Source organism: Eubalaena glacialis, chromosome 10 (assembly GCF_028564815.1).
Source record: "Eubalaena glacialis isolate mEubGla1 chromosome 10, mEubGla1.1.hap2.+ XY, whole genome shotgun sequence".
Taxonomy (NCBI): domain Eukaryota; kingdom Metazoa; phylum Chordata; class Mammalia; order Artiodactyla; family Balaenidae; genus Eubalaena; species Eubalaena glacialis.
The window spans coordinates 115592948-115616248 of record NC_083725.1 but is presented as its reverse complement, the minus strand read 5'-3'; the positions used below and the strand labels follow the sequence as shown (position 1 = coordinate 115616248).

Below are 23301 nucleotides of genomic sequence, written 5' to 3'. Positions count from 1 at the left end.
CAAACCCCATCATCCTTCGAAGGCAGAGGTCAAGCCTCTGGTCTGGCCTCCGCCGGCATCTGAGAACCTCAACTCCACACAGCCCCAGTAAGGATCCCAGACAACCTTATCCGCCGAGACCCCACCCCCTTCCGTCTATTGAAAGCCCCAGTCGTCCTGAGAAAGCCCCGGAGCACTGGCTTGGACTTTTCTAACTTTATTGCTCGCGAGGAACAGGAAGAGGGGGGAGGGCGCGGGCGCGGCAGTTCACGAGCCGTCCCTCTCCCTCGGGGCTGGCCGGCCGGGTCCTGCCCTCGGGGAGGGGTTCTGGGGGGCGCGCCTGGGACCCCCCAGCCCACCACGAACACACGCACACACACTCACACGGACTAATAAATACGCCCGGGCGGCGCGGCCGCTCAGCCGCCCCTGTCCGTCGGGGCCTGAAGGGCCGCGCGTCCCCTCCTGGTAAAGGGTGACGATGGCCCCTACTGGCCACGCGCGGCATCTGGGAGGGTCCGGTCCTCCGGAGCGCAGGCCCAAAGCGGCGACCGGGCGCGACGGGGAGAAAAGCTGCGGTCTGGACGGACCGGGAGGGGCGAAGACGTCTGGGCCCTCGCGGCCTCAACTCAGCACACAGAGTCCGCGCCGGCTCAGCTGCCGGCTCAGCTTGCGGCGCCGCTGCTCCAGGCCGCGCTCCAGGCGCTCGTCCTCCTCCAGGGCGCTGGGAGGCAACGGGTTCAAGTCAGCCCCAGCGTCGGGGCCCACAGGCAGGCCGCCCCCGGGGTCCAGACCGAGCACGCCTCCGAGAGCCCCCCTGGAGCCTCCCAGCTCCCAGCGCATCCCGGCCCCACTCACGTCCGCTCCTTCTGGTCCAGGTTCCGGACCAGCTCGTCGCGCTGGTTCACCAGCGACACCAGCTCCTCCAGCAGGAGCTGCTCCCGGTGCTGCTGCGCGGCCGTTTTCAGCCAGTCTGAGGGCAGAGGAGGCTGCGGGTCAGGAGGCGCCAGCCCCTGCCCCGTCCTGGTCCCCGGCCTCCGGGCCCCATCTCCCACCTTCAATGGCCAACATGGCCCGTAGCTCCCGGCTCAGCAGCTCGAACCTCCGCTCCAAGTCCTGCTCTTCGATGCTGGGGGGTGGGGTGCCAGGTCAGGGAGAGAGGAACGGCAGGGAGCGCCCAGGGTTCTGACCGCTCCCTGGCACCCCCCCCCCGCCCCACCTTACCGCCAGTTCCCATAGATGGCTGGACCGAGGTCAGAGCTATACCCTAGTCCCGGCTTGGAATCATCTCTTCTGTTTTTGTTTTTTGGACGGCATGTGGGATCTTAGTTCCCTCAACAGGGATCAAACCCCGGCCCGCTGCAGTGGAAGCACGGAGTCCTAACCACTGGACCGCTAGGGAAGTCCCTCTTTTGTTTCAACTGTTCCCCAACTGCTGGGTGTTTATATTGTCTCCTCCCCTCATCCCACCCCCTTTTTAACAAATAAGAAACAACCCAGAAGGATTATTTAGATGGATATTATTCATAAACAGCAAGTATTAGACTAAAATTATTCTGAAAAATGACCCAAGATGTAAAAAGGTGGCAAAACCACCTCTACCATGCAGGACTATAAAGGCAATGAAGCCCGAGAATTGCTTCTGACCCCACTCAGGAAACCAGCTCAGCTGTCTCTAAGGCTCAGTGTTCCTTACTGTAAAGGAACAGGGTCAAATTGGGGCACTCAGCACTGACCTGCCACATTTTTATTTGGGCCTCGATTTTCTCATTCATAAAAATAGTACCAATTTAAGAAGTATACACTTTATATAGGAAATTAGGGGAAAAAATAAGATGGTTGAGCAATTTCTTAAAAAAAAAAATTCAGAGAAAGAAGAAAGCAGTGAACAGTTCTAATTAAAGTAGTTAAGATTCCATGTGCTCTGCCAGCCCTGGGTGGGCAGGGGTGGGGCCTGGACAGGGAAGGACCAGCACTCACAGCAGCTGCAGCTGGTCCTGCCTCCGGATGAGAGCGTTCTTCTTGTTGACCAGTGTGAACCACTCCTGGATCAGTACCTCCTCCTGCAGCCTGTTGGCACCTGAATCGGGCCAGGGCAGTCACCAGGCCTGCCACTGACCCCTGTGTCAGCAGCAGGGAGGCTGGGGGCGGGGGGATGGTGTCTGCTCCCTGTGGCATCTCAGAAACTTGAGCTGTGTGCCTCCAGCACGCTGCTCCCCGGCTGGGGGCCTCAGGGTGCCCGGCTGTAAATGGGGACGATGACCCCAGCCTTGCCTCCTCCCACTCCTCCCAGGGTCAGAAAGAGCTGCAGGGTGGGGTAGACATGGTGGCACGTGCTGGGGTGTGGACTCCAGATGCCCGCCCCACCTGATTCCATGAGGCTCCTCAGCTGCGTCTCCACCTCGGCCGCCCGCCCATCTATCTGCCTCTGTTCCTGCTCCAGGGCCTGTAGCTCTGCGCACACATACTGACTTGTGTCCTGGAACCGTTGCTGGGGTGGAAAGTGGGGGCAAGGGACAGGGTGGGCTGAGCCCAGGCCCTGCCTAGGAAGCCCACCCATCGCTCCTCCCACCTCAGCCCTCCTTACCAGCCCGGCCTCCTCCACTGGGCTTGGGGGTAGCTCCTCCGATGGGGGAGTTCCACCTGTGGACAGATACCAGGCTAAGGCACCCCCAACTGACACCTGTCCCCAGAAGGTCCCCAGCTCAGGATCTGTGAGCAGCCTGAGTTCAGCTGAGTCGCCACCCCTTCAAAACTACTCACCAGGGGCCTGCTGTGGGGCAGGGCTGGGGTCAGGGCTCACGACTTCCTGTGGAGGAGGAGGCCAGTAAGGGCTTGGAGGGGCTCCCCAACAGCCCACCCTGGGGCCAGCCAGAGCCCCACTCACACAGGGGAGGGGGGACCTCAGTTCCAGGCCCTGCAGCTTCGCGGTCCTGCATGCACAGAACTCCACCCACATCCCTTCTGGGGAAGCGCCTCCTAGAGCAAAGGCCTTCACCGCCCCTGGCCCTGTGGTCCTGGGCCAGTCCCCTCCCACTGGCTAAGGCTCGCAGTCCTCGTTCCTGGGGCCTCACAGGGCTTTTGTGAGTCAGGGGTGAAAGGCTGTGAGGGGCCCAGCTGGGGCCTCTCCTTCCCCCTTCTGCCCCCTCCCCCACAAAGCTCCCTCAGGCCACCTCAGACTCTGTCACCTAGCTAGCATCTCCATCATGGCCAGGGCCCCACACAGTGACGCTGAGCTGAGCTGATGTGGCCACCAGTACCTCCATCTCCTGGCCGAACGGGGCACCCTCCCACCTTCTCAGCCCCCACAACTAGAGAATGCTGTGCTCGCCGAACAACACTTGGAACAGAACAGGCAGCTGGACCTACCAATTTCAGCCCGGAAGGGCAGCGCTGGCCCCTCATGTGCCCAGCCCCTGGCAACTTGCTGGCACTGTCAGCCCTGGGGGCCCCCAAGTTTCAGCTCAGCTGATAGCCAGGCCCCCTTGATGGCTCCTGCTCTGACCACCTTTCCAGGTCACAAGGTGGGGAGAAAGTGTTGAGCCACCCGCCTGTCCACCCCACCCTGCAACTCTGAGAGGCGCCCTGGACGTCCCCTGCTCAGGGGCCCTCCTCTCTGGCCTGGGTAGGTGGCGGCCTCTTCACCAGCCGCCCCCCATGCCCTGCCTGCTGACTTTACTCTCAAGCCACAACTGAAGGCTCTCCCTAAACCTTCGCCCCCGATGGTGTCACTCTCTTCACACCCCCTCTCAGCCCCCAGCCTCGTTGCCATGGCCTGGTGGCAGCTCCAGCCTCAACTCCTACTGCCCCGAGCCCCACCCAGATGCCACCGTCCGGCCCCAGTGGTGGACTTTCACTTCCCCAAATTATTTCCTCAGCCTGGAGCGGCCTCTGTCTTGGGCAGCTGGACGCCAACTCGACCTTCCTGACCCAGCTCAGCCCCACCTTCTCCAGGGGCCCCTTCACAGGGCTTTCTTCCTCCCTCCCTAACTTTCAGGCCTCCTGAAGCCTCCCCGACTCCCACCCTAGCCCCCAGGGCCTCTCCCGTCACAGCTGTTGGTTACCCCTGTCTCCCTAAGCAGCAGCAGCCCCTGCAGACAGGTTGGGGTCCAGAGAATGCACTCAGGGCGCACCGGTTAACAGTAATGGCTGATATGCATTAAGCATCTATTTGTGTGTTGGGTGCTGTATGTGCATCGACTCATTTAGTTTTCCCAAGAACACTGTGAGGCGGGGAAGGTTACCATCCCCACTTTACAGATGAGGAAACAGAGGGTCAGAGATGACGCTCAAACAGGGCCCAGTCCAGGCCTAGGGCTGTCTAATCCAAAAGTTTGTTCCCAAGCTTGGCCACCAATTTGCTGTTTGCCCCTGGCCCAGTCACACCCACTGGGCCTGTGTCCTTGTATGTAAAGGACATACAAGCCCCTGGGGGTTGCAGGGGTTGCAGAAAGACATCTGGGGAAAAACACAGTCCCCCCCTTTTTTAAAAAATTTTTTTAATAGAGTACACTCAGGTTGGGGTACTCCTCTTTTTCGTTGTTTGCTTGTTTGTTTGTCTGTTTGTTTTGGCTGCACCGTGCGGCATGTGGGATCTTAGTTCCCCGATCAGGGATCGAACCCGGGCCCCCTGCAGTGGAAGTGCGGATTCTTAACCACTGGACTGCCAGGGAAGTCCCTCACAGTTCCCCTCTTTTGACAACACCCTGCAGGAGTACCTCAGTGCCACTTTGCAAAAAACTTTCATGTCTTTACTTCTCACCCTCAGGAAAAGAGCACAGAGAGATTAAGTGGCTTGTCCAAGGTCACACAGCCAGTTCATAGTGCTGGGACCAGTAGAGGGCGCCATTTTAGAGTTCAGTGTCAGAACCGGGGTTCACACCAGTATCAACTCCCTTATGTTTTCAGATCCCTGAGCCTCAACATTCCCACTTGCAAAATGGGGTAACTGTTCCTTCCCAGAAGGAGCAGTTGCTGAGGGGTTGAGGGGGCAGACCAGGCATAAAGCAAGTGCTCAACCAATAGGGCAGGCGGATGCAGGAGAGCGGAGAAACCCCAACCTCAGCAGCAACTAAGCTTACTCACGGCAGCCTTGACGGGAATTCCAACGCTTCCTCATGTCTGACCCAAATTCCCCTTTCTACACCCTCATGTGTGGCCCCTCCTCCAGGAAGCCTTGCTGGGCCACACCAGAGGCACCCTGCCCTCCTCATGGCATTGCTTCAGCCCTGCCCCAGCTTCAAGGTGCCTGACTTCATCCCATCCAGGACTCTGGGAGCTCGCAAAGCCAGGGGCAGGCCCTACCTCCTCCTACTGTATGCATGGGGGATGGGGGATGGGAGTGGCCAATGAGGAAGCATCCCCTCCAGCCCCATGGGTCATATATCTCCTGTGGGACAAGGGTTGGAGGGGGGCCTGGCTTGGAAGGACCAGACGCTGGGACTTGGGCCCAGAAAGATGGAGCCTCCTGTTTTAAGATATAAAGAGCCATTGAGACACGTTAAGGCGGCTTTGGCCAGAGGCCAACACAGGCCAGAATAGCACAGTTCCTATGGGTGCCTCTGATGCCCTTCCTGTTTCTCATTCATAGGCTCAATGGTGCACCTCCGACCCTGCACTCAGTGGTCCTGCTCTCCAGGCCAGCCTCATCACCACCTGCGGACCTTAAGGGAGGTGACTGGCAGTTCCCTAAATGAGACCTGAGCTTTCCTGCTGCCCCATTTTTACTTGTGAGGTCCCACCTCTTGAGAACCAGCCCTCCGATTCTTCACCGGGGAAAAGCTGCCCATCTTATCAGCCTGGCTCAAGTGGCTGCTTCTTCCAAAAAGCCTCTCCCAGTTTATTCCCTCTTTTCCTCAGAACTTAGGGGTCATCCCTGGGCAGCTGAAGGCTTGAAGCAGCCTGACAGAGCTGCCCCTGCTGTCCAGGACGGTGCTGCTGGAAAGCCCATGGCCGGGACTTCAGTGGCTGCGAGTCCTTGAGCAAATCCCTGCCCTCTCTGGAACCATCTCCTCCTTAGTGTATTGACCATGAGACACCCTGGGAGGCTGACCTGAGACCTGCAAGGGATGGGAGAACATGGGCACCCAGCAGAGTCTCCCATCTCCAACTTTCCATTATCAGAGAAGAGAGGAAACTGGTTTCCGGTGTCTGGAGTTAAGGACCCAAGTCAGAGTATCTTGGGATTGGGAGGCCCTGGAGAGCTCCCTTGAGTATAGAAACCCTGTTCCCAGCTTACAGGAAAGTGGTGGCTGCCGGTAGACCCCGCACCACCAGCAGGGAAAGAAACGCCCCAACCCACTTTACAGTCTATAAAGAGCGCTGACTACACAGAGCCTTCTGGTAACTTCCTGCTACAGCCTGATTCCACTAACTGGTTGCCGAGCGTTAAAAAGCACTAGCCTGCATCCCAAGGCTGGCAGCAAAAGCCAGCGGCAGGACTTCCCTGGTGGCGCAGTGGTTAAGAATCCGCCTGTCAACATAGGGCACACAGGTTCGATCCCACATGTGGCGTAGCAACTAAGCCCGCGAGCCACAACTACTGAAGCCCGTGCTCCTCAGCAAGAGAAGCCACCGCAATGAGAAGCCCGCGCACTGCTCCCACGCGCAGCAACAAAGACCCAACGCAGCCAAAAATAAATAAATAGATAAATTTATAAAAAAAAAGCGGCGCCAGGCCGCCGGCCTGGGCACTGGCGCCCCCGCTGAGGAGTTGGCGGAGCTACCTCGTCCTCGAGAGGGACTTCCGCAGCACCAGTGCCTCAAATCAGACGCCTCCCCGCATCTCGCAGAGGCCGGCCGCCCTGGAGCCACCGCCTCCCGCCCCGCGCCAGCCCTGCCCTTGGGGCCCCTCAAGACCCGCCCCTGCTCTGCCCTGCTCCCCCGACCCCCGCGCCGCTGGAGGGCACTCACCGCCGCCGCTCCGGCAGCTCCCGCGTCCGGGTCGTCCCCCGAGAAGGAGCTGCTGTTCCGCAGCCGCGAGCGCCTCTTCTTCAGCAGGTCAGCGTCGCGCACGTGGGAGAAGGAGCCGTGCGCTCGGGGCGGGGGCACGGGCCCAGCCTCCGCGTTGACCGACGGCCGCCGCAGCCTCACGCCGCCCGCGGCGCCCGGCGCCTCCATCCCGTTCACCAGCCCCTCTGTCGGGGGCACGGACGCCCGGGCTCCGGGGCCGTCGGCCGGGGCCTCTGCGGAGCGCGCCTCCTGGACGGCCTCGGCCCCGCGGTCCTTGGAGGCCGCCTCGGGGGCCGTCCCGTCCGCGCGGGTCACGGCTTCCTGGGGCTCCTGGGACGCCTCGGCCCGGTGCTCGCGCAGCCGCTGCGCCAGGCCGCTGGCGTCCAGTTCATCGGGCGGGCTCGACTGGGCGCTGGCCACGCGGTACGTGCCGGCGCCGCCGCCGCCCTCCAGCTGCACCAGCTGCAGCTCCTGCCCCGTGCAGAAGGCGCGGATCTGGCACAGGTACGTCATGACGATGAGCTTGTCGGGCACCGACAGCAGCACCATGTCCGCCGGCTCCAGAAGCCGCGACACGCCCAGGGCCGCGAAGCCATCAAAGGCCTAGGGACGGTGCGTTCGTTCGGGTCAGCGGCGGCGGGTCGGCCAGCGACGCTGCCGCCCCGCCCCGGAACGACGAGGGGGTCCCTGCAACTGGCACGCCTGGGTTTGCCAGCAAGCCTTCACCTTCCTATTGGGGGAAATCTAGCAACATGGCCCGCCCCTGTGTTACCCAGCAACTGCACACCAAATGGGGTGGTTTTGGGAAAAACCATCTGGTGGAAATATGCTGAAAAAAAACAAAGCTAAACTCAGGAAAACGAAAAATATAAAGACCAAAAGGGTACTAAGTGGCAGAACTTCCAAAAGCCACAGCTGGGGCCATGAAGCCCACAGATTCCTCTCCTACACACAGGCGGACAAGGAACCCAAATCTTAGCTTAGGCCTGGCTCTGGATCCTCCTTCCCTCCAGGCACCACTCCCACCCTGTCTCACCTGCTTGTTGTTCTGTTTGATGTTGAGTGGGTCCAGGGAGGCAAAGTCGCTGCAGAGAAAGCGCTGATCAGAGGCTGGATTCACACCACCCTCCCCTCCTGGCAGCCTCCTCCATTCATTCCCACTCCCTCTGGCAGCTCACATCTTGTCCGGGTAGAATCGGTGCAGGATGGCACAGAAGGCCAAGCCGTTGCGCCAGGATGTTGTGAAGTTGGTGATGCGGACGCCACGGTAGCCGGCGGTGACTTCCTGGCACCACTCCAGCAGGGACTGACTGAAGCTGACCGGGGCGGGTAGTGCCTGGGGACACAGGGATGGGCTTAGGGAATGTGGACGTGGGACTTGTGCCCTCTGCCCCTTGGGCACAAAACAGCTCCAGCTCTGGGTTTGCAGGAGTCACCACGGACCACTGGCCAGGGCCTTAGGGTCAGGCAAAAGGGTTTCCAGCTCCAGTGTTATCTACCAAGGTCACCTAAAAGGTCAGTGGCCCCCAGGCAATATCAGAGGTCACCAGCAGCCACACCTCAAGGTCAGCCCAGAAAATCAGCTTTAGGGGTGTCCCGCTCCATGCAACCCAGGGAAGACAGGGCGGGGGAGCCAGGGCACCCTGAGAGAGGAGAGGGTGAGGGGCTCCTTGAAGCTGAGCCCCTGTCCCACCCCACCCCAGTCGGCCAGGTGGGTCCATGCAGAGCCGCCATTAGCTCAGCCCAGGTTAGTGGGAAGCAGCAGACTGGGCCCTCGGCGGCCCCCATCCCTACCTGGCTGCCCGGCAGCCTCCTGTCCTCTTCAGGCTCCTCTGGGGAAGAGGCCCCCGAGGGCCTGGGCACCCCAGCCCCTGCCCCACTGGCCACCTGCGCCTCCATCAGGCTGGCCTCTGGGAGGTTTCCCTCAGCTTCTTTTCCCTTCTCGGTTCCTGAGACCCCAGCCTCTGCTTCCTGGGCCTCAAAAATACCAGATTGGTTCTCTGAAGCCCCTGAAACCTCCATCTCTGCTTCCTCGGCCCCCCAAACCCCAGACATGGCCTCTGAAACCCCCAAAATCCCAGCCTCCACCTCCTGGCCCCTCAAAACTGTAGTTTCTGCCTCTGCTCCCTGGGACCCTAAAATTCCATGCTTTATGACTGGGGCCCCTAAAGCCTCATATTTGAGGGTCTCCCAGAGTCCAGTCTCTGCCTTCTGGACCCCAGAAGTCTTAGCCTTTGCCTTCTCAGCCTCTAAAACTGTAGTTTCTGTCTGTTGAGTCCCCAGACCCTGAGCCTTTGCCATTCTAGCCTCTGGCCCTGAGAACTGTGAATCTTCCACCTCTGTCTCCTGGGTCCCCAATGTCTCAGTCTCTGTCCCTGGGGCCCCTGAACCCCCTACCTCTGTCTCCTGGGTCCCCAATGTCTCAGTCTCTGTCCCTGGGGCCCCTGAACCCCCTACCTCTGTCTCCTGGGTCCCCAGTGTCTCAGTCTCCATCCCTGGGACCCGTGAACCCCCAGCTGCCATCTCCTGGGTCTCCAGTATCTCAGCTTCTGCTGTCTCAGTCTCGATCCCTGGGACCTCAGAACCCCCTAACTCTGTCTCCTGCATCCCTGTTATCTTAGATTTTATCTCTGAGACCCCTGAACACCCCACCTCTGTCTCCTGGGCCCCCAATATTTCAGATTCTGCTATCTCAGCTTCTATCTTCAGTACCCGTGAACCCCCAGATATCTCCTGGATGCCTAGTATCTCAATCTCTGACATCCTAGTCTTCGTCCCCAGAACTCCTGTACCCACAGCCTCTGTTTCCTGGGTCCCCAGTACCTCACACTCTGCCATCCCGGCCTCTGCCCCTGGGGCCTCTAAAACCCTTACTTCTGTTGTCTGGGTCCCTAGTTCCTCAGACTCTGCCATCTCAGCAGCCTCTGACTCCAGGACCCCTGATCTCACTGCCTCTGTCTCCTGGGTCCCCAATATCTCCACTTCTGCTGTCTCAGTCTCTATCTCGGGGAACCCTGACCCACCCACCACTTCTGTCTCCCGGGTCCCCAATAACTCTGACTCTGTCACCCCAGTTTTTGTTCCCAGGACCCTCAAATCGCCAGTTTCTACTTCCCAGACCCTCATATCCCTGGACATCACCCCCCGGTCAGCTGCTGGTGGGGCCCCCTGGTACTGACTCACCTGGGGCCTGGCACTTGCTGCTCCAGCAGAGGGGCCCTGCTCCAGGCCTGTCCCCCCAACACCAGGGGCTCCACCCCTCACCTCTGCACCCTCTCTCTCCTGGCCCGCAGCAGCCCTGGCCCCCTTGAGGTCACTGAGATGCCTGGATTGCCCTGCCGGCTCTGCTGGGGGTGGGCTCAGGATGGCGGGAGCCTCTTCCCTGGTCCTGACCCCTGTCCTCCCCTGAGAGCCTCTTGGAGGAGCCTCAGGAGTTCCCTTGAATCTTGCCTCAGATGTCACCCCTGTAGCCTCTGGTCCCTTAGTGTCCACGTGTCTCACCTTTGACCTCTGCTCAGCATCCACCTGACCAACTTCTAAACTCTCTTCAGCCTCCCCAGCTCTGACCTCTGACCTCCTACTGTTCACCTCTCTGACTCCTGACCCATGTTCAGTGTCCACCCCACTAGCCTCTGGCCTGTCGCCAGTGCCCCCCTCCTCAACCTTGGGTTTCTGCCCTTCCAAAGAGTTGCTGGAATCTCTGTCCTCAGTGCCTGGGCCCAGCCCGGTTCCCTGGGCCGCTATCCCTTTCTGAGGGCTTGCCCAGGCCTGGGTCTCCACAGCAGAATTCACGCCTGCTGGGGGAGCCCCTGAGGCGCTGGGGGCCTCATCTCCCCCTTGAGGGACTGGGGGCCAGGGGGCATCAGAGCCTTTCCGGAGCCGAGGGGCCGGGCTGGGGGCCGCGTCCTGGCCTGGCTGTCTTGAGGACCTGAGGAGAGAGCAGGAGGGTGTGTTGCAGGGGCTCGTTTGGCCCCCCGCTCTCAGTGCCCCCCCACCTCTCAGACTGCTGGGACCCTGGAAAGGCAGGTTGGCAAGGGGTGTGCAACTTCTTAAGAGTAGACAGGGGAGGGGGGGCTGGGGCTGACTCCAAAGCTCACCTTGTCTCTGGTGGGGTTCCGGGGGGCCTTGGGGCCTTGGGCCCCACCTGGCCCCCTGCTACAGGAGCTGGTTCTGACCCCTGGCCCCGGCAGGCCCTGGCTGGGGGCGCAGGGGCACTCACAGGGGCTGGGCTGGTATCCTCGGCGCTAGAAGGGCTGGCAGCTGGGTGGAAGGAAGGGGGATGCTGAGGCCTGGGCCCTGTGACTGGAGGTCCAGTCCCCACCGTCCCAACCCCAGCCTGGGCCTCACCTGCCTGCCGGGGCCGAGATCGGCCCTCTTCCTCCTCCTCACAGAGTGTCTTCAGCTCCCGAGAAGTATCTGGGGGTGGGGTGTTGGGGGCAGGGTCAGCCCAGGGAAGGGCCCTGCAGGTGTGACCCCCTCCCCCCAACTAGAATGCTGGGCCTACCTGGGAAACGCCCCACCCTCAGGGAACTGCCCGGGCCTACGAGAAGAGACAGGCCCACAGGTGCAGAGGAAAAGAGAGACAGGACAGACGGAAAAAAAAGCCTTAACAGGCAAAAGGGAGGGACGAGGTTGGGTAGTGAGGGGTGGCGAGCCTGGACTGCAGCCCCTCTCTGCGCTTTTGGCCCAGCTGTCTCGGGGCAGGTACGTGGGCAGGCACATACTCAGGGGTGAGGAGAGGACCAGGGGCACAGGGAGGTACTGGAAACCCATTCTGCAGGACAATCAGGGCTGCTGGGCAGGTTGGGACCACCTGGCAATAGTGCACTCTGACCACTGGGCGTGCACAAGCTGGCCCTGCCCCAAAACAGCAAGTGGATTTTGGCCCAGGTCATCCTCCACCCTCCCTAGGTCTTGGTGATCTCAATCCACAGCTGTGAGCCCACCTGGCTGGAGGACACGAGCCCGCGCCTCCGGGCCCCCTGGACCATTAGCCTCCTCCTCATCACTCTCAGCAAAGTCTTCCAAGTTGCCCACGTCACTAGGCTTCATGCTCATGAGGCTCGCAAGACTCTGCATGTCATCGTCCCTGGGGGTCAGAGATCAGGGGTGAGGGCTACGGTCAGAGGTTATAGACTAGGGCCCAGGACAGTTGGACACTCACGTGGCGCGGCCCTCCCGCAGCAGCACCCCAGAGAGAGTGAGGCTCAGCTCGGCCTGCACCACCTTCACCGACTTGGGCTTCAGCCGCAGCCGCAGTGGGGCTTGGGCAGGCACAGGCCCCGCATGGCGGGCCAGGTCCACCTCGGCCGTGGCCAGCACCTTCCGCTGCCCCTTGGACTCCTGGGGGCCGGAAGAAGGAGCATCAGTGCTGCCCCAGAGTCCCCGAGACCCCAGGCTCCAGCCCGCCCCAGCCACTCACATTCTCAATAACAAACGTCCACTCTTTGGCCTCGTACTGGTCCACGTGTGGGTCCTGGGAAAAGGGGGCACCGGTGAGTACAGAGGCTGCTGCGGTGGGGACAGGGCAGGGGACAGGGCAGGGAGAAGAGCCTGTGCTGGCTCAGGAGGTGATTGTGTGGGGCCTTCACACATGTTGAGCCCTCCTGGCAGGTATGCTTCCCAGCTTCTGATCCCAGCTCTCTTCATGTGGCGGCTAAATGCTACCTCCTCCAAGAAGACCTCCTGGGCCACTCACACTGAATAGGCCCCCTGCCATGATTCTTGGTCTCACCCCTCTGTTCTTTTCTATTTGGATGGATAACGCACCAGGGGCCTCCTGTGGCTGCCCAGGGTTGCAATCACCGGCTCATTCCCATCTGTGTAGGGGGGCTAGAGACTCACCCTGTATAGGGTCACAGAGATGTCCACATTCTCAGGTACCATCCACACCACGGTGCCCCGGTATGGGTTCTGGATGCCCGGCTGCCAGCTGTGGGCCTACAATGAGCAGTCTGAGTCCTCCCCCCAGTCCGAACTCTCCCCCTCACCCCTTGCCCTTATCTCCAACCTTGACCCCATCTTTCTCTCCCTTCTACGGATTCTGATCTGAACCTGAACCTGACTCCACTCACCCATCAGCCCTGACCCACTTACCCCACCCCCCCCAATTGGCCCCCCCAACCTGGACCCCCAGTTGACATCCTCCCTCACCTTGGAGCAGATGCGTCGGTTCCGCCGGGTCCACACTACCACCAGCTTATCCGGTTGCCTGGGAGGCGGAGCCGGGAGAGGGGGCTACTCAGTCAGGCCCACCCGGCCTTTCTATCTCCTCCAGTCTTCCTTCTGCCCACATCCCCCTCCCCCAGGACAGGGCCCAGACAGCCCCTTATCTGGGGCCACAGGGAGCAGGGTGGGGCTGCTGAGGCAGGATGAGGCCTGGGCCAGAGGGCAAAGGCCTGTGGGTCAGCAGGGAGTATGAAGAAAGTCATACAGAGAGACAGGCACACACAGAGATAGACAGAAACACAACAAGTACCCTGCAAGAAACACAGACTCAGAGACACAGAGAGACAGACTCAGAGTCACAGAGAGACAGACTCAGAGTAAAAGAAGTCCATTCACTCACAAATATTTGTAGAGTGCATACTATTACCCCAGCCCAATTTGGGGGCAGAGCCAACAAAGGAGAGGCAAGACCCTTCTGGGGCAGGGAATGGGTCATGTGAGGAGGGTCTGGAGAAGGAAGGCTCCAGGCAGAGAGGATGGCAAGTGCCAGGGTCCGAGGATGGCAAGTGCCAGGGTCCCAGGATGGGGGTAGGTGTAAGGTCGGGAGGGGAGGGCAGAGGTTGGGAAGTAGGCAGAGAGGCATAGGGTCAGCTTGTCATTCGATACCCTCCCAGGACCTTCCATGCCCAGCCCTTTGCTTTGCAGGGCCCCTGATTCCCGCAAGGGGCACCAGGGAAGACTTCTAGAAGGTGGCATCTAAGCCAAAACAGCAATATGCCAGGGCAGACTCAGAGGAGAGGCAGAGATGTGGGGAGACAGAGACAAAGCGAGAGGAGAGTGTCAGCTGCGCGGGGCTGAGTCCCAGACACATGGCTGGGCCTGGAAGGGAGAGGGCCCCTTTGCGTTGGAGGGGCCAACTGCTGCCCAGGAGGGTGGGGATGGTTAGAGGATCATCAGGCAGATGGCAACATAAGAGCCCTCCTTGCCTGTACCCTGTCCCTTGCCAGGATGCTCAGGTTCACCCAGCTCACTGCCCCTCTGGAGGCTGAGCCAGGATAACTGGCTCTCCTGTCAGCCCCTGAGGATGCCGAGACCCAGAGAGGTTAGGGGCCAGGCAAGGGCACACAGCTGAGCCTAGAGCCCTCCAGCCTGGAGCCAAGTGTCTCTCCTGGACCCCAAACTGCAGGCGATGGCTAAGGGCAGCCATGGGGACTTCCCAGAAAGGGGAAGAAGACAGTGAGAGCCTAGGGAGGGCGGGGCCTGGCTAGGCAGCCTGACTCAGGCTGGGCACGCCCTCCTGGGGAGCTGTGACCTGGGCAGAGGCAGCTTCCTAGCCAGGGCTCCAGGCGAAAAAGCCCAGGAGGCCCTGCCCACCGCCTGTGACTCAGACACGTTAACACTGCCCACACCCTCAGCCAGCTCTCCGGGACCGTGCCCAGCGTCCCCCCCGTCTTCACCCAGGATGCTGGGGCAAAAGGCAGAAGCTATAGGCCAGAGTTCAAGTCCCAGCCCTGTGCTGTGTTACCCCAGCCAGCCCGTCCTTTCTGGGCCTTGCTGAATGGTGTGAGCCACCCTCTGGCTGGCCCAGTCAACATCAGGGATATGACAGCTGCCCAAAGGACCCCAGGCCTCCTGCTCACTCCCCTCCCTTTGGACCCCCTGGTCCCTTCCTGTGCTTTCACTTGGGAGCCTAAATTTAGCCCCGCCTGGCGGCTGAGGCCCCCACAGCTGTGCCCTAATCCAGCCAAGGGAAGCTGACACTAGCAAGCACGTATATTTAGGGTGTGACGCAGGGGCCCAGGCAGCTGCGGGTGGGGGAATGTGAACGAGATGCCCCGGGTCCTTTGGCAGTCTGGGCTGGGGGGTCCTGCATCCCCTTACCTATCTCCCCCCACCCCACCACCTTGCCTTCCCGAGGCTCTCTCCTCCACGACCCACAACCTCCTAAGTCCTCAGGCCCTTTTAAGCTGCTCCCCGCCTCCCTCCTCATCCCTCCCAGCGCTCAGTTTCCCCTTTTAAGGATATTGTGGAGACGGATCCAGCCTCCCAGCGCCCACTCTGGCTGAAGGGGCGGGTGGTTCCTCTGGTTCAACAAATAGGCAGCGGAGGAGGGGGCAGCATCCTTGTTCTGAGCTGGACTAGGGCCCTGGTGTTTGCTGTCCCAGCCCCTCCACCCGAAGACCGGCAAAACTTGCTCCCTTTTCTGATGCCACCTTGAACCATCCCTCTGGCCAAAACCAGGAGGCCTCCCTTCCCCCAGCCCTGAGTGCAGCTGAGGCAAGTGTGGGCCCAGACAGATTCTCAGGCCTGCAAGTCCTGACCTCCACTCCCCAAAGGCTGCCCACACCCTCAACTCGGGGGATGCCACAAGCTGCAATGGCACTTCTCTGTGCCTGGGTCACCAGGGCCTAAGCTGGGGTAGACGGCCTCTTTGGCCACTGGACTGGGGGCAGGGTTCTCAGGCCCCCAAGGCCGGATGGGGTCCCAGCCAGTCTGGGGAGTCCCCCAGGCCTCCCTCCCACTCACCATTTCTTGGTGCACTCCACCACCAGCTCGTGGTAACAGGCCACAAACTGGAACTTGGCGGCCCGCTTGCCCACGCGCTGCAAGCGCTTCCACACCGAGGTCATGGCCCTGCCGCCTCCACCGCCCGTTCCTCAGACCCGGGGCTCCCGCTGGCCCGCGATCGCTGGCCTGGCCCAGGTCCCCATGGCCTCCGGGCTCCTATCGGCGCCGCCCGCCCCGTCCGTGGGGAGGGGTCCGAGGCGCGGGACCCGGAGCCGCTCTTGCCGCCGCCGCCGCTGGGGCCCGCTAGGTGGTCTGGCTGCGTCGGCGGGGTCGTCTGGGGCGCGTCGTGTCGCTGGAGCGCTGAGCGGAGAGCGCGCCGTTTCCTGGAGCCGCACCCCCGTCGGAAGGCGGGCGGGGCTCCTGCGGGGGGCGGGGGCCGGGGCGAGAGCGCGGGGGCGGGGCGGCCCGGCTTCCGGGGCCTCGCGCGGGAGGGAGAGCGAGGGGCGAGGGGGACGCCTGGACCGCAGTGCCCGCTTGTTGCGCGCCGAGGCGGTGTGGAGGCGCGGGCCGGGTGGGGGGCGCGCGGGCCGGGTGGGGGGCGCGCGGGCCGGGGCAGGGAGCCACCAGCAATTGGTGCCGCCCTCGCGAGCGCTGCCCCGGCTGCCTCCCTTCCTGACCGCAGCCCTGGGAGGTACGTACTGGTGGCCCCATTTCACAGGCTGGGGAAAGAGAGACCCAGAAAGGAGAAGAAACGTGAAGGATCACAGTGCGCTGAGCCAGAGCCAACTGGCCTCAACACTGGGGAGAGGCAGACTCCTGCTGCCACCCACGTATTAACCGGAGCAGGAAGGAGCAGGGTCAGGGGCCAACCCGGGTGGCCCTACCTGTGGGCAGCACCCACTTGCCAGTTTCAGAACCTGACTCTCCAGCTGTCAAGTGGGAAGGTAGTCCCAACATCCCACAAGCAGATGACTTCCAACAAGCGTGTGACCTTGGGCAAAGTACTAACGCTCTGAGCCTCAGTTTTTACCTCAGTGAAATAGGGATAATTATAGTTCCATCTTTTACAACATCATTGAGAGTGAAACCTTGGAAAGCATTTAGTGTAGAACCTGGCTGATTTTGCCGGTCTTATTAAACGAAATCCGTTATCATGGACGGGAAAGAGTGTGTGTTTACTCTCCCTCCCCTGGGAAGCCTGCCCCGGGGCGTTAACCGCTCTGTTCACACCTAGATTAGAGCCCTTATCGGCAGCCCGCCCGGCTGCCTGCTTGGTAATGAGCCGCTGCAGGTGTCAGGCGCAGAGTTATGAGACCTGCCATAGAGCAGCACATCAGCCTCTTCCGTCTGCCAGTGTGAACGCTCTGCTAGGTTTGTGAATGGACAGAAGCCTGGTCCTTGATAAATACTCGGTTTGAACAGGACGTCTGATCTGCCAGGAGTGTCAGCTGAGTTGTGTCCAGGAGGCATGGGGATGAGCAGCCGGTAAGCCTAAGTGCGCAACTTTGAGGTCCTCTCCTCTTCTCTTCGTTTCAGGAAGCTGTGGGGTATTGTGTGTGTGTGTGGAAGCCTTAGCACCCACCATTCGCAAATGTTCAGGCTTCTTTGGGGGAGGGGAGGGAACCTGACACCGGGTTTAGCTCCTAGACCCAGCATCGCGGTTCTCCGTTTCCTCTGTAAGAGAAAGCCTTTTACATACAACCCTGAAGGTTGCAGGTGCTGTTGAGGGGAAGCCAGGCACACAATGAGGGTGTCGGCGCCGCTGGGAGTCTCATGCATCCAAGCCCAGAGGCTTGCCCCCATCTCCCCTCCGGGGCTTGTCTGGCCTCTGGGGAGGCCTGGAGCACTGCGACTTCATCCCCCTTCTGCCTCTGCAACTCTTTCCTCCCGCCCATAGGTCACTCACTCGTCCCAGGCCCTTCCAGGAGGCGCCCTCCCCTCTCTCGCCTAGGGCCCCTCGGCCCGGCCCGCCAGCCCGGGCCCACCCATTTCCTGTGCCGCCCCAACCCCGCCCCAACTCGGGGTGGAAAGTTTCTCTCCTCGAGAAGGGCGGCTCCTTCTCTTTCCTTCCCGGCCGGCCAGGAAAGCCCAAAGCGAGTGGGGAGGGGGGTTGAGCTCCAGGCCTCCGGCCAGAGAGGGGAAGTGACTCGCCCGCACTCACACAACCAACCGCGGGACCAAGCTGGGGCAGCTTGGAACGATCGGCAGATGGGCGACTCTGCCCGGGCAGCGAGGGTTCGCACCCTGCCACCGCCGAGCCTCTTCCAACTCGGGGTCTCGGGCACCACCTGCTGGCGGAGCGCGGGGCAGCACTTGCCAGAATCACCGCTTATCTTCCCGCCCCTGAGCCAGGCAGTCAGAACACAACAATGCTGAGACAGTTATTTATTTATCTATGCGCCCAGGAGGCTGGCCCCTAAACTTAAATATCCAGCGCGGAGCCTTGGCCCTCCCGGCCGTGGGTGGTGCAGGAATGGGTCCTGGAGAGCCCTTGTCTAGGGCCATGGAACCCAGGGACCAGAGGTGGGATGCCCCTGAGCCAGCAGCTGCCAATAGCAGCAAAAGGTGAAGAGATAGGAGCCAGGCACTCATCCCAATCACAGAGATGCCAAGGGGAGTGCTAGATGCTTTGGACCCCACCGCCAGACTGAAGGTCGGCCAAGCTGGAGTACACACATGTGGGAGAAGTGGAGGTCCAGTGCCATGGGCAGAGGCTGTAGCCCAGGTACCTACCCCAGTGCCAGCTAACCCAAAACAGGAGAGAGAGGGTAGGCAGTTTTGCCCCCAAGGGGCCCAGGTCTTGCCCTCCTCCTGTGAGGTGAGGTGGTATGGGGGAAAGCAGGCACTATAGTCTGAATACTTGCTGAGGGGTGAGTGTCTGAGCCTTTTGCATGGGTGCATGCCCCCCCCCCACCCTAGCTCTTCAGAGGCTGATGTGGAAGGCATCTTGCAGCCACTGGTCTCGGGCATTGTGCGTCTGGGGCACAGTGAGGGGTGGCGGGTCTGGGGGCAGGCTAGCATCAGGAGGCTCGTCATCATCAGATAGGCCAGCATCAGGTGGGTAGGAACTGTCTGAGTGCAGGGAGGATGACAGGTCCTGGCACAGGCTCAAGTCTTGGCACAGGTGCTTATAGTCCTGGATCGACTCATACAGGCCCCACAGCTGGCACAGCAGGGACATGTCCAGCTGCCGCAGGCCCACCTGCAAAAGACTGAGAGTGGGCTGGGGTTGGGGTCGAAGCCACCGCCCTAGCCAATCTTCCCAAGCACAGGATTTTGTGGACATCAAATGCCATCTACAAGCTTTGAATCTTTAGGCAAGTCACTGACCCCTATCTGCAAGATGGGGACAACATTTATCTAGCAGAATAGAATGAAATAACACTAGTAAGGCATTTAAAAATACATGGTAACTATTACCATAAACGGTAACTATAATTATTGTTACCATATCCCCTCTGACCCAACTGGCTTCTGCCGATCCTCTAGACCCAGATAGCGCGTTGCCTTATGTGCTCCGCCCCGCCCCAGGACCCTCAAGCTCGGCGGCAGCCCCCATCACCCCGCAACGCCCAGCTGACCGAGGCAGGGCTACTCACCATCTCCTTGCGCAGCGCCGCTAGCGCCGAGTCGAGGTTAACAGGGCGACGCGGGCCGGGGGGACCCGCGGCAGTTCCCGCGTTGGCGGTGCCGGCGGCGTTACGGGGCCCGTCCGGTACGCGGGCGGCCCGGCTCAGCTCATCGTGGATGCGGCTGCGCTGGCTGTAGACGCGCTCTAGCTCTCTCCACGAGCCCCCGCTCGCGTTGAGAAGACCGCTGAGGCCGCGCGGTAACGGCGGGAGACCGGTCAGGGCGCAGCCCGCGCCGCCTGGCGCCTCGGCCGAAGGCAGCCCATTCATGGCCGGACCGGTAGAGGAGGATGCCGCCTCCTTCCCTCCAACGCTCCGCCCGGGCCGCCGCCCGCAGGCCCCCGCACCTCGCGAGCCGAGCCCAGCCGCCGCCCGCAGGGAGTGCTTTGTTCCTACCCGGTTCCTCTGACTCCGCCCCCTGCCCACCCCTCCGTGTGGGCAGGGCCTCTCTTAAAAGGGCAACGGCTGTATGTGACCACGTTGCCCCAGGTCGCAGAGAGCAGAGAATAGGCAGTAGGCCACCAATAGAAGGGGAGCAGGATAAAGGGGTGAGGGAAGAGGGCAAAAGCGGAGCGTGCGGTTCTTTCGAGGTTCTCCACCCCCACACACAACACTTTAATTATTTATTCTGCCTTATTATAACTCTCAAGGATCTAAAGGGGGGGGGGTCAGGAGACTGAGGGTAAGTCCATAATTGATCCCTAATTGACTGACACCCTGTCAGTATCTGAGTACCTGGTCTGGGCCTGAGGTGGGATAGGATGATGGTGTCGGGATGCTCGGGGGAAGGAGGGGAAGCTACCAAGGGGACTGGAACCCCAAATCTCACTCAAGCGTGGGGAATGAGCACTGGATGGCTGAGGAGGTTGCAGGGTTCCTTTAGAGATCCACGTCTCCTGTTTCTGCTTTTGAGGAGGCTGTGGCCTCCTCATCAGAATAAAAGTATCACATAGTCCTCTCCCGCCTCATCCTCTGAGTGGGGAAACTGAGCAGAAACAAGCCCAACTCATCTCTCAGGGCATCAAGGAGACCAGACTGTGATAGCATGAGAGGCCAAAAGTAGGAAAAAGACGAGCAGAGTTGGGGCTTACATGCACACTCAGAACCAAGAAAAGAACAAATCACACAAGAGGAACAGCTGTTTTTCTACAAGGGATTTTCTCAGGAGGGGTTCTTTAGTGTTGCAGCTGCTGCAGGCTGCACAGAGCTTCAGCACAAGCCCGGATAAGGCTACACAGCTGGATGCTAGTCTCCAGGGAGGTGCTAGAGCCCAGCTCAGCTGAGGCCCAGGTCAGTTTCTGCAGGAGAGCCTCTTGTGTGCAGGCCACGACATCTGCATTTGGAGGCACAGCAGGAGGGGGCGGCCCCTGGACTGCCTTGAGCCCTGCTGCAGCTCCCTCACAGTGCTCTGGACGGGGTACTGGGGGCTGAGGGGCAGGCCGAGAGCCCAAGGTGGGCTCCGAAGCAGAGGCGAGCTGGTGCTCCCGAGCTTGGGAGAGGGCAGCCTGGGCATTCAGAGCTAAAAGAGGAAAAAGCCGGTGGAATGGTCAGGATATCTGGCTCACCTCAGCCCTGAGCCACTTCCCTACTCTTTACTGTTCTGCTCTCTCTCTAGTTGAGATGTTTCCCCTGCCCCAGCATAAGGCAACTTATCCATTTTCTTCTTTGTATCAGAGTTATTTATGCCCTTGCTTCATCTCTCTCATCAGAACTATGCCTAATAAGCTCAGACTCTCCATCTCTGGCACACGGTAGGTGCTTAGTGCTCTTACTGAATGAATGGTCCTTTCTAGAGCTGAAAGGAGAAAGCAACTCACCCCCGCCTCACCCACAAATACCACTGTCACCTCCCACCTACTGTTCCTGACCCTCTTTCACCACACTTCTTCACCAAGCACACTCGACCCCTCACCCGGATTATCTTTATCCACGTCTGAGTCGAGCTCCTGGCAAGCCACGCAGTAGATTTTCCGCTGTTTGTCTTGGAGGAGGATCGTCTAGGAGCCAGAAAGCACACGGGGCAGGGATGAGACGCCGGGCGATGGGGTCCAGAGGGGAGCGCTGGGGAAGGGCCGTGTGGCCTGGTCCGCGGCCCCATCCTGGATCCCACGTCCCGAGTCTCTCCTCACCCCGCAGTCCGAGCACGTCTCGCCCAGCATGCGGTAACCACGCAGCAGGTAGTCGCCCATGAGCCGGGAGATGCGATCCTGCCGCTCCCGCCGCGCTTGCAGCACCTTCGTCTCCGCTTCGGTCGGGGGCTCCCAGGAAAAGTCGTCGACTTCTGGGGGAAGAGAGGCACGAGGGGCCGGGAGGTCTTGCCGAAGCAGGCTGCATCCCGCAACCCGCAACCCGCAGCCACAAACCCCCGCAGCCACAAACCCCCGCAGCCCAAGTCCTCACCAGAGCCGTTCAGGGCCATGTTGCCGTTGTCGCCGCTAGACTCACCGGAAGTGACGCACAAGCAGCGCGCCTTCCGCTTGGCTCCGCCCCCTCCGTGTGGGGCCGAGGATGAGGGCGGAAATGACGCTCTGTGTGCTCCGACGTCGCGATGCCCAGAGTGGGGCGCGTCTGCCGCAGACTAGACCCTGTCCCATTGGTGCCTGTGGACAAAAACTTTCGACTGGCCGGGCCTCAGGAGGGGCGTCTCCGTGATAATGCAGCTCAAAGTCGCAGGACCCGGAAGTGGCTGCGCAGAGTCGCTCTTTCTGCCCGCCGCGGAGGGAGGGGACCAGTTGGCTTGAGAAATCTTCGCTGGCCTCCGCCTCCCCTGGAGTTTCCCTTTCCGCACTGGCAGGACCCGGGGCAGGCGGGGCAGTGGCAACATCACAACACCCTTGACAATAACAAACGGCCCCTTACGCGTGCGTGGAGCCTCCTCGGGCCTCAGTGCTTCTCACTTCAACTGGCAAGGCAGGCCAGGCGGCGATCGTTCTCGCTGCCTTTCAGATTATTTCAAGACCCCTCCCCTTCTGCACGTTCGGTGTTCCAGTCTGCCCACCCCCTATCTTCCCCACCCAAAGGCCTGGGACTGATGCAAAGTCAGCCCCTAAGAAGACATTTTGTTTTGGTGAAGTTTGAACCCTCGAATAGCCAGCTGACCGCGGGGTGGGGGTGGAAATCGCTGTGCTGGGCATGCGCAGTTTCGGTTCCAGCCGCAACTGAGTGATACATGCTGGAGGGTGGGGATGAGGGGTTTATTACACATGCTTGTGACCGTTATGCTCTTGTTGAGTGGGTTGCTGTTAAAATTACTAGTGCTCCCTGACCATTGGCTTTGGTGGGGTTTTTTTTTCTGTTCTTTTTCCATACACCTCCTCTCCCTTAGTAGGTTTGAAGAAGCCAGGTGGAGCAGGCAGCAGTCCCCAGATGTGCAGCCTGCAGTGCCTCTAGGCAGTACACCAGGGCAGTGGAGAAGGAGCTAGGACTTAGACTCCCGTAATCTCATCGGCAATCTCCTTCTCTGACTGGCAGCACATGCTTTCAGTTTTACCTGAAGATAGAATACCCTCCTCTTGGCCCCATCTTCCTCCTACATAGACTCCCTGGAACTTACATTTTCTGACCCTTCCTGCCTCCTGCTTCCTTGGAGAGCCCTGTGCCCCACGTCACTCTGTCCATCTACCAGCAGCCTCTTGGGCAGCAGTGTACCTGACTCAGGGCCTGACGCCAGGTCAGTTCTGCCAAACTGACTATAGGGACTCTTGGACTCTAGCCTATATGCACGGACCCTCCAGGTCCTTACTATCTTCAGCTCCCAGCACGCCCCACCCCCCACCGAATTCCTCGATGCACCCTTCTGTGTCATCATAATGGCCAATATCCACTCAGCAGCTTATCCTGTCTGACACCAACTAAGATCCTTACACTCATCCTCCCATTTACTCCCTTTCATTTATTCCTCATGACAACTACTCTCTTCTGGGTGGGGTTGGGGAGTGGAAAGGTAGCGCCTCACGGTCCAGGTCTGCCCCATTGTAATAACCAATGACTCATCCTGACGTGCAGCAACAAAGACCCAATGCAGCCAAAAAAAAAAAAAAAAGACTCATCCTGGGAGTACAGAAGT

At 60.5% G+C, this 23301-nt stretch overlaps 3 protein-coding genes across 8 annotated transcripts; all 3 read right to left on the bottom strand.

Annotated features, from left to right (window-relative positions):
• Window positions 1-180: 180 nt before the first annotated feature.
• EHBP1L1 (EH domain binding protein 1 like 1) lies at window positions 181-15970 on the bottom strand. 5 transcript variants are annotated; one of them, XM_061202032.1, is made up of 20 exons: window positions 15625-15966; window positions 13084-13141; window positions 12775-12870; window positions 12353-12406; window positions 12095-12273; window positions 11877-12019; window positions 11278-11346; window positions 11028-11190; window positions 10114-10858; window positions 8725-8901; window positions 8109-8266; window positions 7967-8015; window positions 6892-7533; window positions 2743-2788; window positions 2567-2622; window positions 2347-2470; window positions 1960-2059; window positions 1035-1108; window positions 838-952; window positions 181-703 (listed from the first exon to the last, which is right to left on the bottom strand). In XM_061202032.1, the coding sequence occupies exons 1-20, from the start codon at window positions 15726-15728 to the stop codon at window positions 604-606; spliced, it is 3252 nt and encodes a 1083-aa protein (XP_061058015.1). In that variant the 5' UTR covers window positions 15729-15966; the 3' UTR covers window positions 181-603. The 5 variants fall into 5 exon arrangements, with proteins under 5 accessions (XP_061058015.1, XP_061058014.1, XP_061058013.1 ...); XM_061202031.1 differs by having other exon boundaries at window positions 8725-8907; window positions 15625-15965; XM_061202030.1 differs by having other exon boundaries at window positions 8725-10858; window positions 15625-15970.
• A 2006-nt stretch (window positions 15971-17976) lies between these two features.
• FAM89B (family with sequence similarity 89 member B) lies at window positions 17977-20377 on the bottom strand. Its single transcript, XM_061202020.1, has 2 exons — window positions 19206-20377; window positions 17977-18808 (listed from the first exon to the last, which is right to left on the bottom strand). Exons 1-2 carry the CDS (start codon window positions 19503-19505, stop codon window positions 18530-18532), a joined length of 579 nt encoding a protein of 192 aa, XP_061058003.1. The 5' UTR covers window positions 19506-20377; the 3' UTR covers window positions 17977-18529.
• On the bottom strand, window positions 20375-22061 carry ZNRD2 (zinc ribbon domain containing 2). Of its 2 annotated transcripts, none has more exons than XM_061202019.1 (4): window positions 21681-22061; window positions 21365-21516; window positions 21148-21232; window positions 20375-20754 (listed from the first exon to the last, which is right to left on the bottom strand). In XM_061202019.1, the coding sequence occupies exons 2-4, from the start codon at window positions 21422-21424 to the stop codon at window positions 20411-20413; spliced, it is 489 nt and encodes a 162-aa protein (XP_061058002.1). In that variant the 5' UTR covers window positions 21425-21516; window positions 21681-22061; the 3' UTR covers window positions 20375-20410. The 2 variants fall into 2 exon arrangements, with proteins under 2 accessions (XP_061058002.1, XP_061058001.1); XM_061202018.1 differs by having other exon boundaries at window positions 21636-21742.
• Between the last annotated feature and the right edge of the window lie 1240 nt (window positions 22062-23301).

What these genes read in the sequence shown, in the direction of transcription:
- EHBP1L1 (XM_061202030.1), bottom strand. Translation starts at nt 15,728, where the DNA reads ATGACCTCGGTGTGGAAGCGCTTGCAGCGCGTGGGCAAGCGGGCCGCC. An exon ending in GGACGTTTGTTATTGAGAAT is followed by an intron (nt 12,274 to 12,352) that starts GTGAGTGGCTGG and finishes TCCGGCCCCCAG; the next exon opens with GAGTCCAAGGGGCAGCGGAA. An exon ending in CTGCGGGAGGGCCGCGCCAC is followed by an intron (nt 12,020 to 12,094) that starts GTGAGTGTCCAA and finishes TCTGACCCCCAG; the next exon opens with GGACGATGACATGCAGAGTC.
- FAM89B (XM_061202020.1), bottom strand. Translation starts at nt 19,505, where the DNA reads ATGAATGGGCTGCCTTCGGCCGAGGCGCCAGGCGGCGCGGGCTGCGCC. An exon ending in CGGCGCTGCGCAAGGAGATG is followed by an intron (nt 18,809 to 19,205) that starts GTGAGTAGCCCT and finishes AGTCTTTTGCAG; the next exon opens with GTGGGCCTGCGGCAGCTGGA.
- ZNRD2 (XM_061202018.1), bottom strand. An exon ending in AGACGTGCTCGGACTGCGGG is followed by an intron (nt 21,233 to 21,364) that starts GTGAGGAGAGAC and finishes TCTGGCTCCTAG; the next exon opens with ACGATCCTCCTCCAAGACAA. An exon ending in CGTGGATAAAGATAATCCGG is followed by an intron (nt 20,755 to 21,147) that starts GTGAGGGGTCGA and finishes TTCCTCTTTTAG; the next exon opens with CTCTGAATGCCCAGGCTGCC.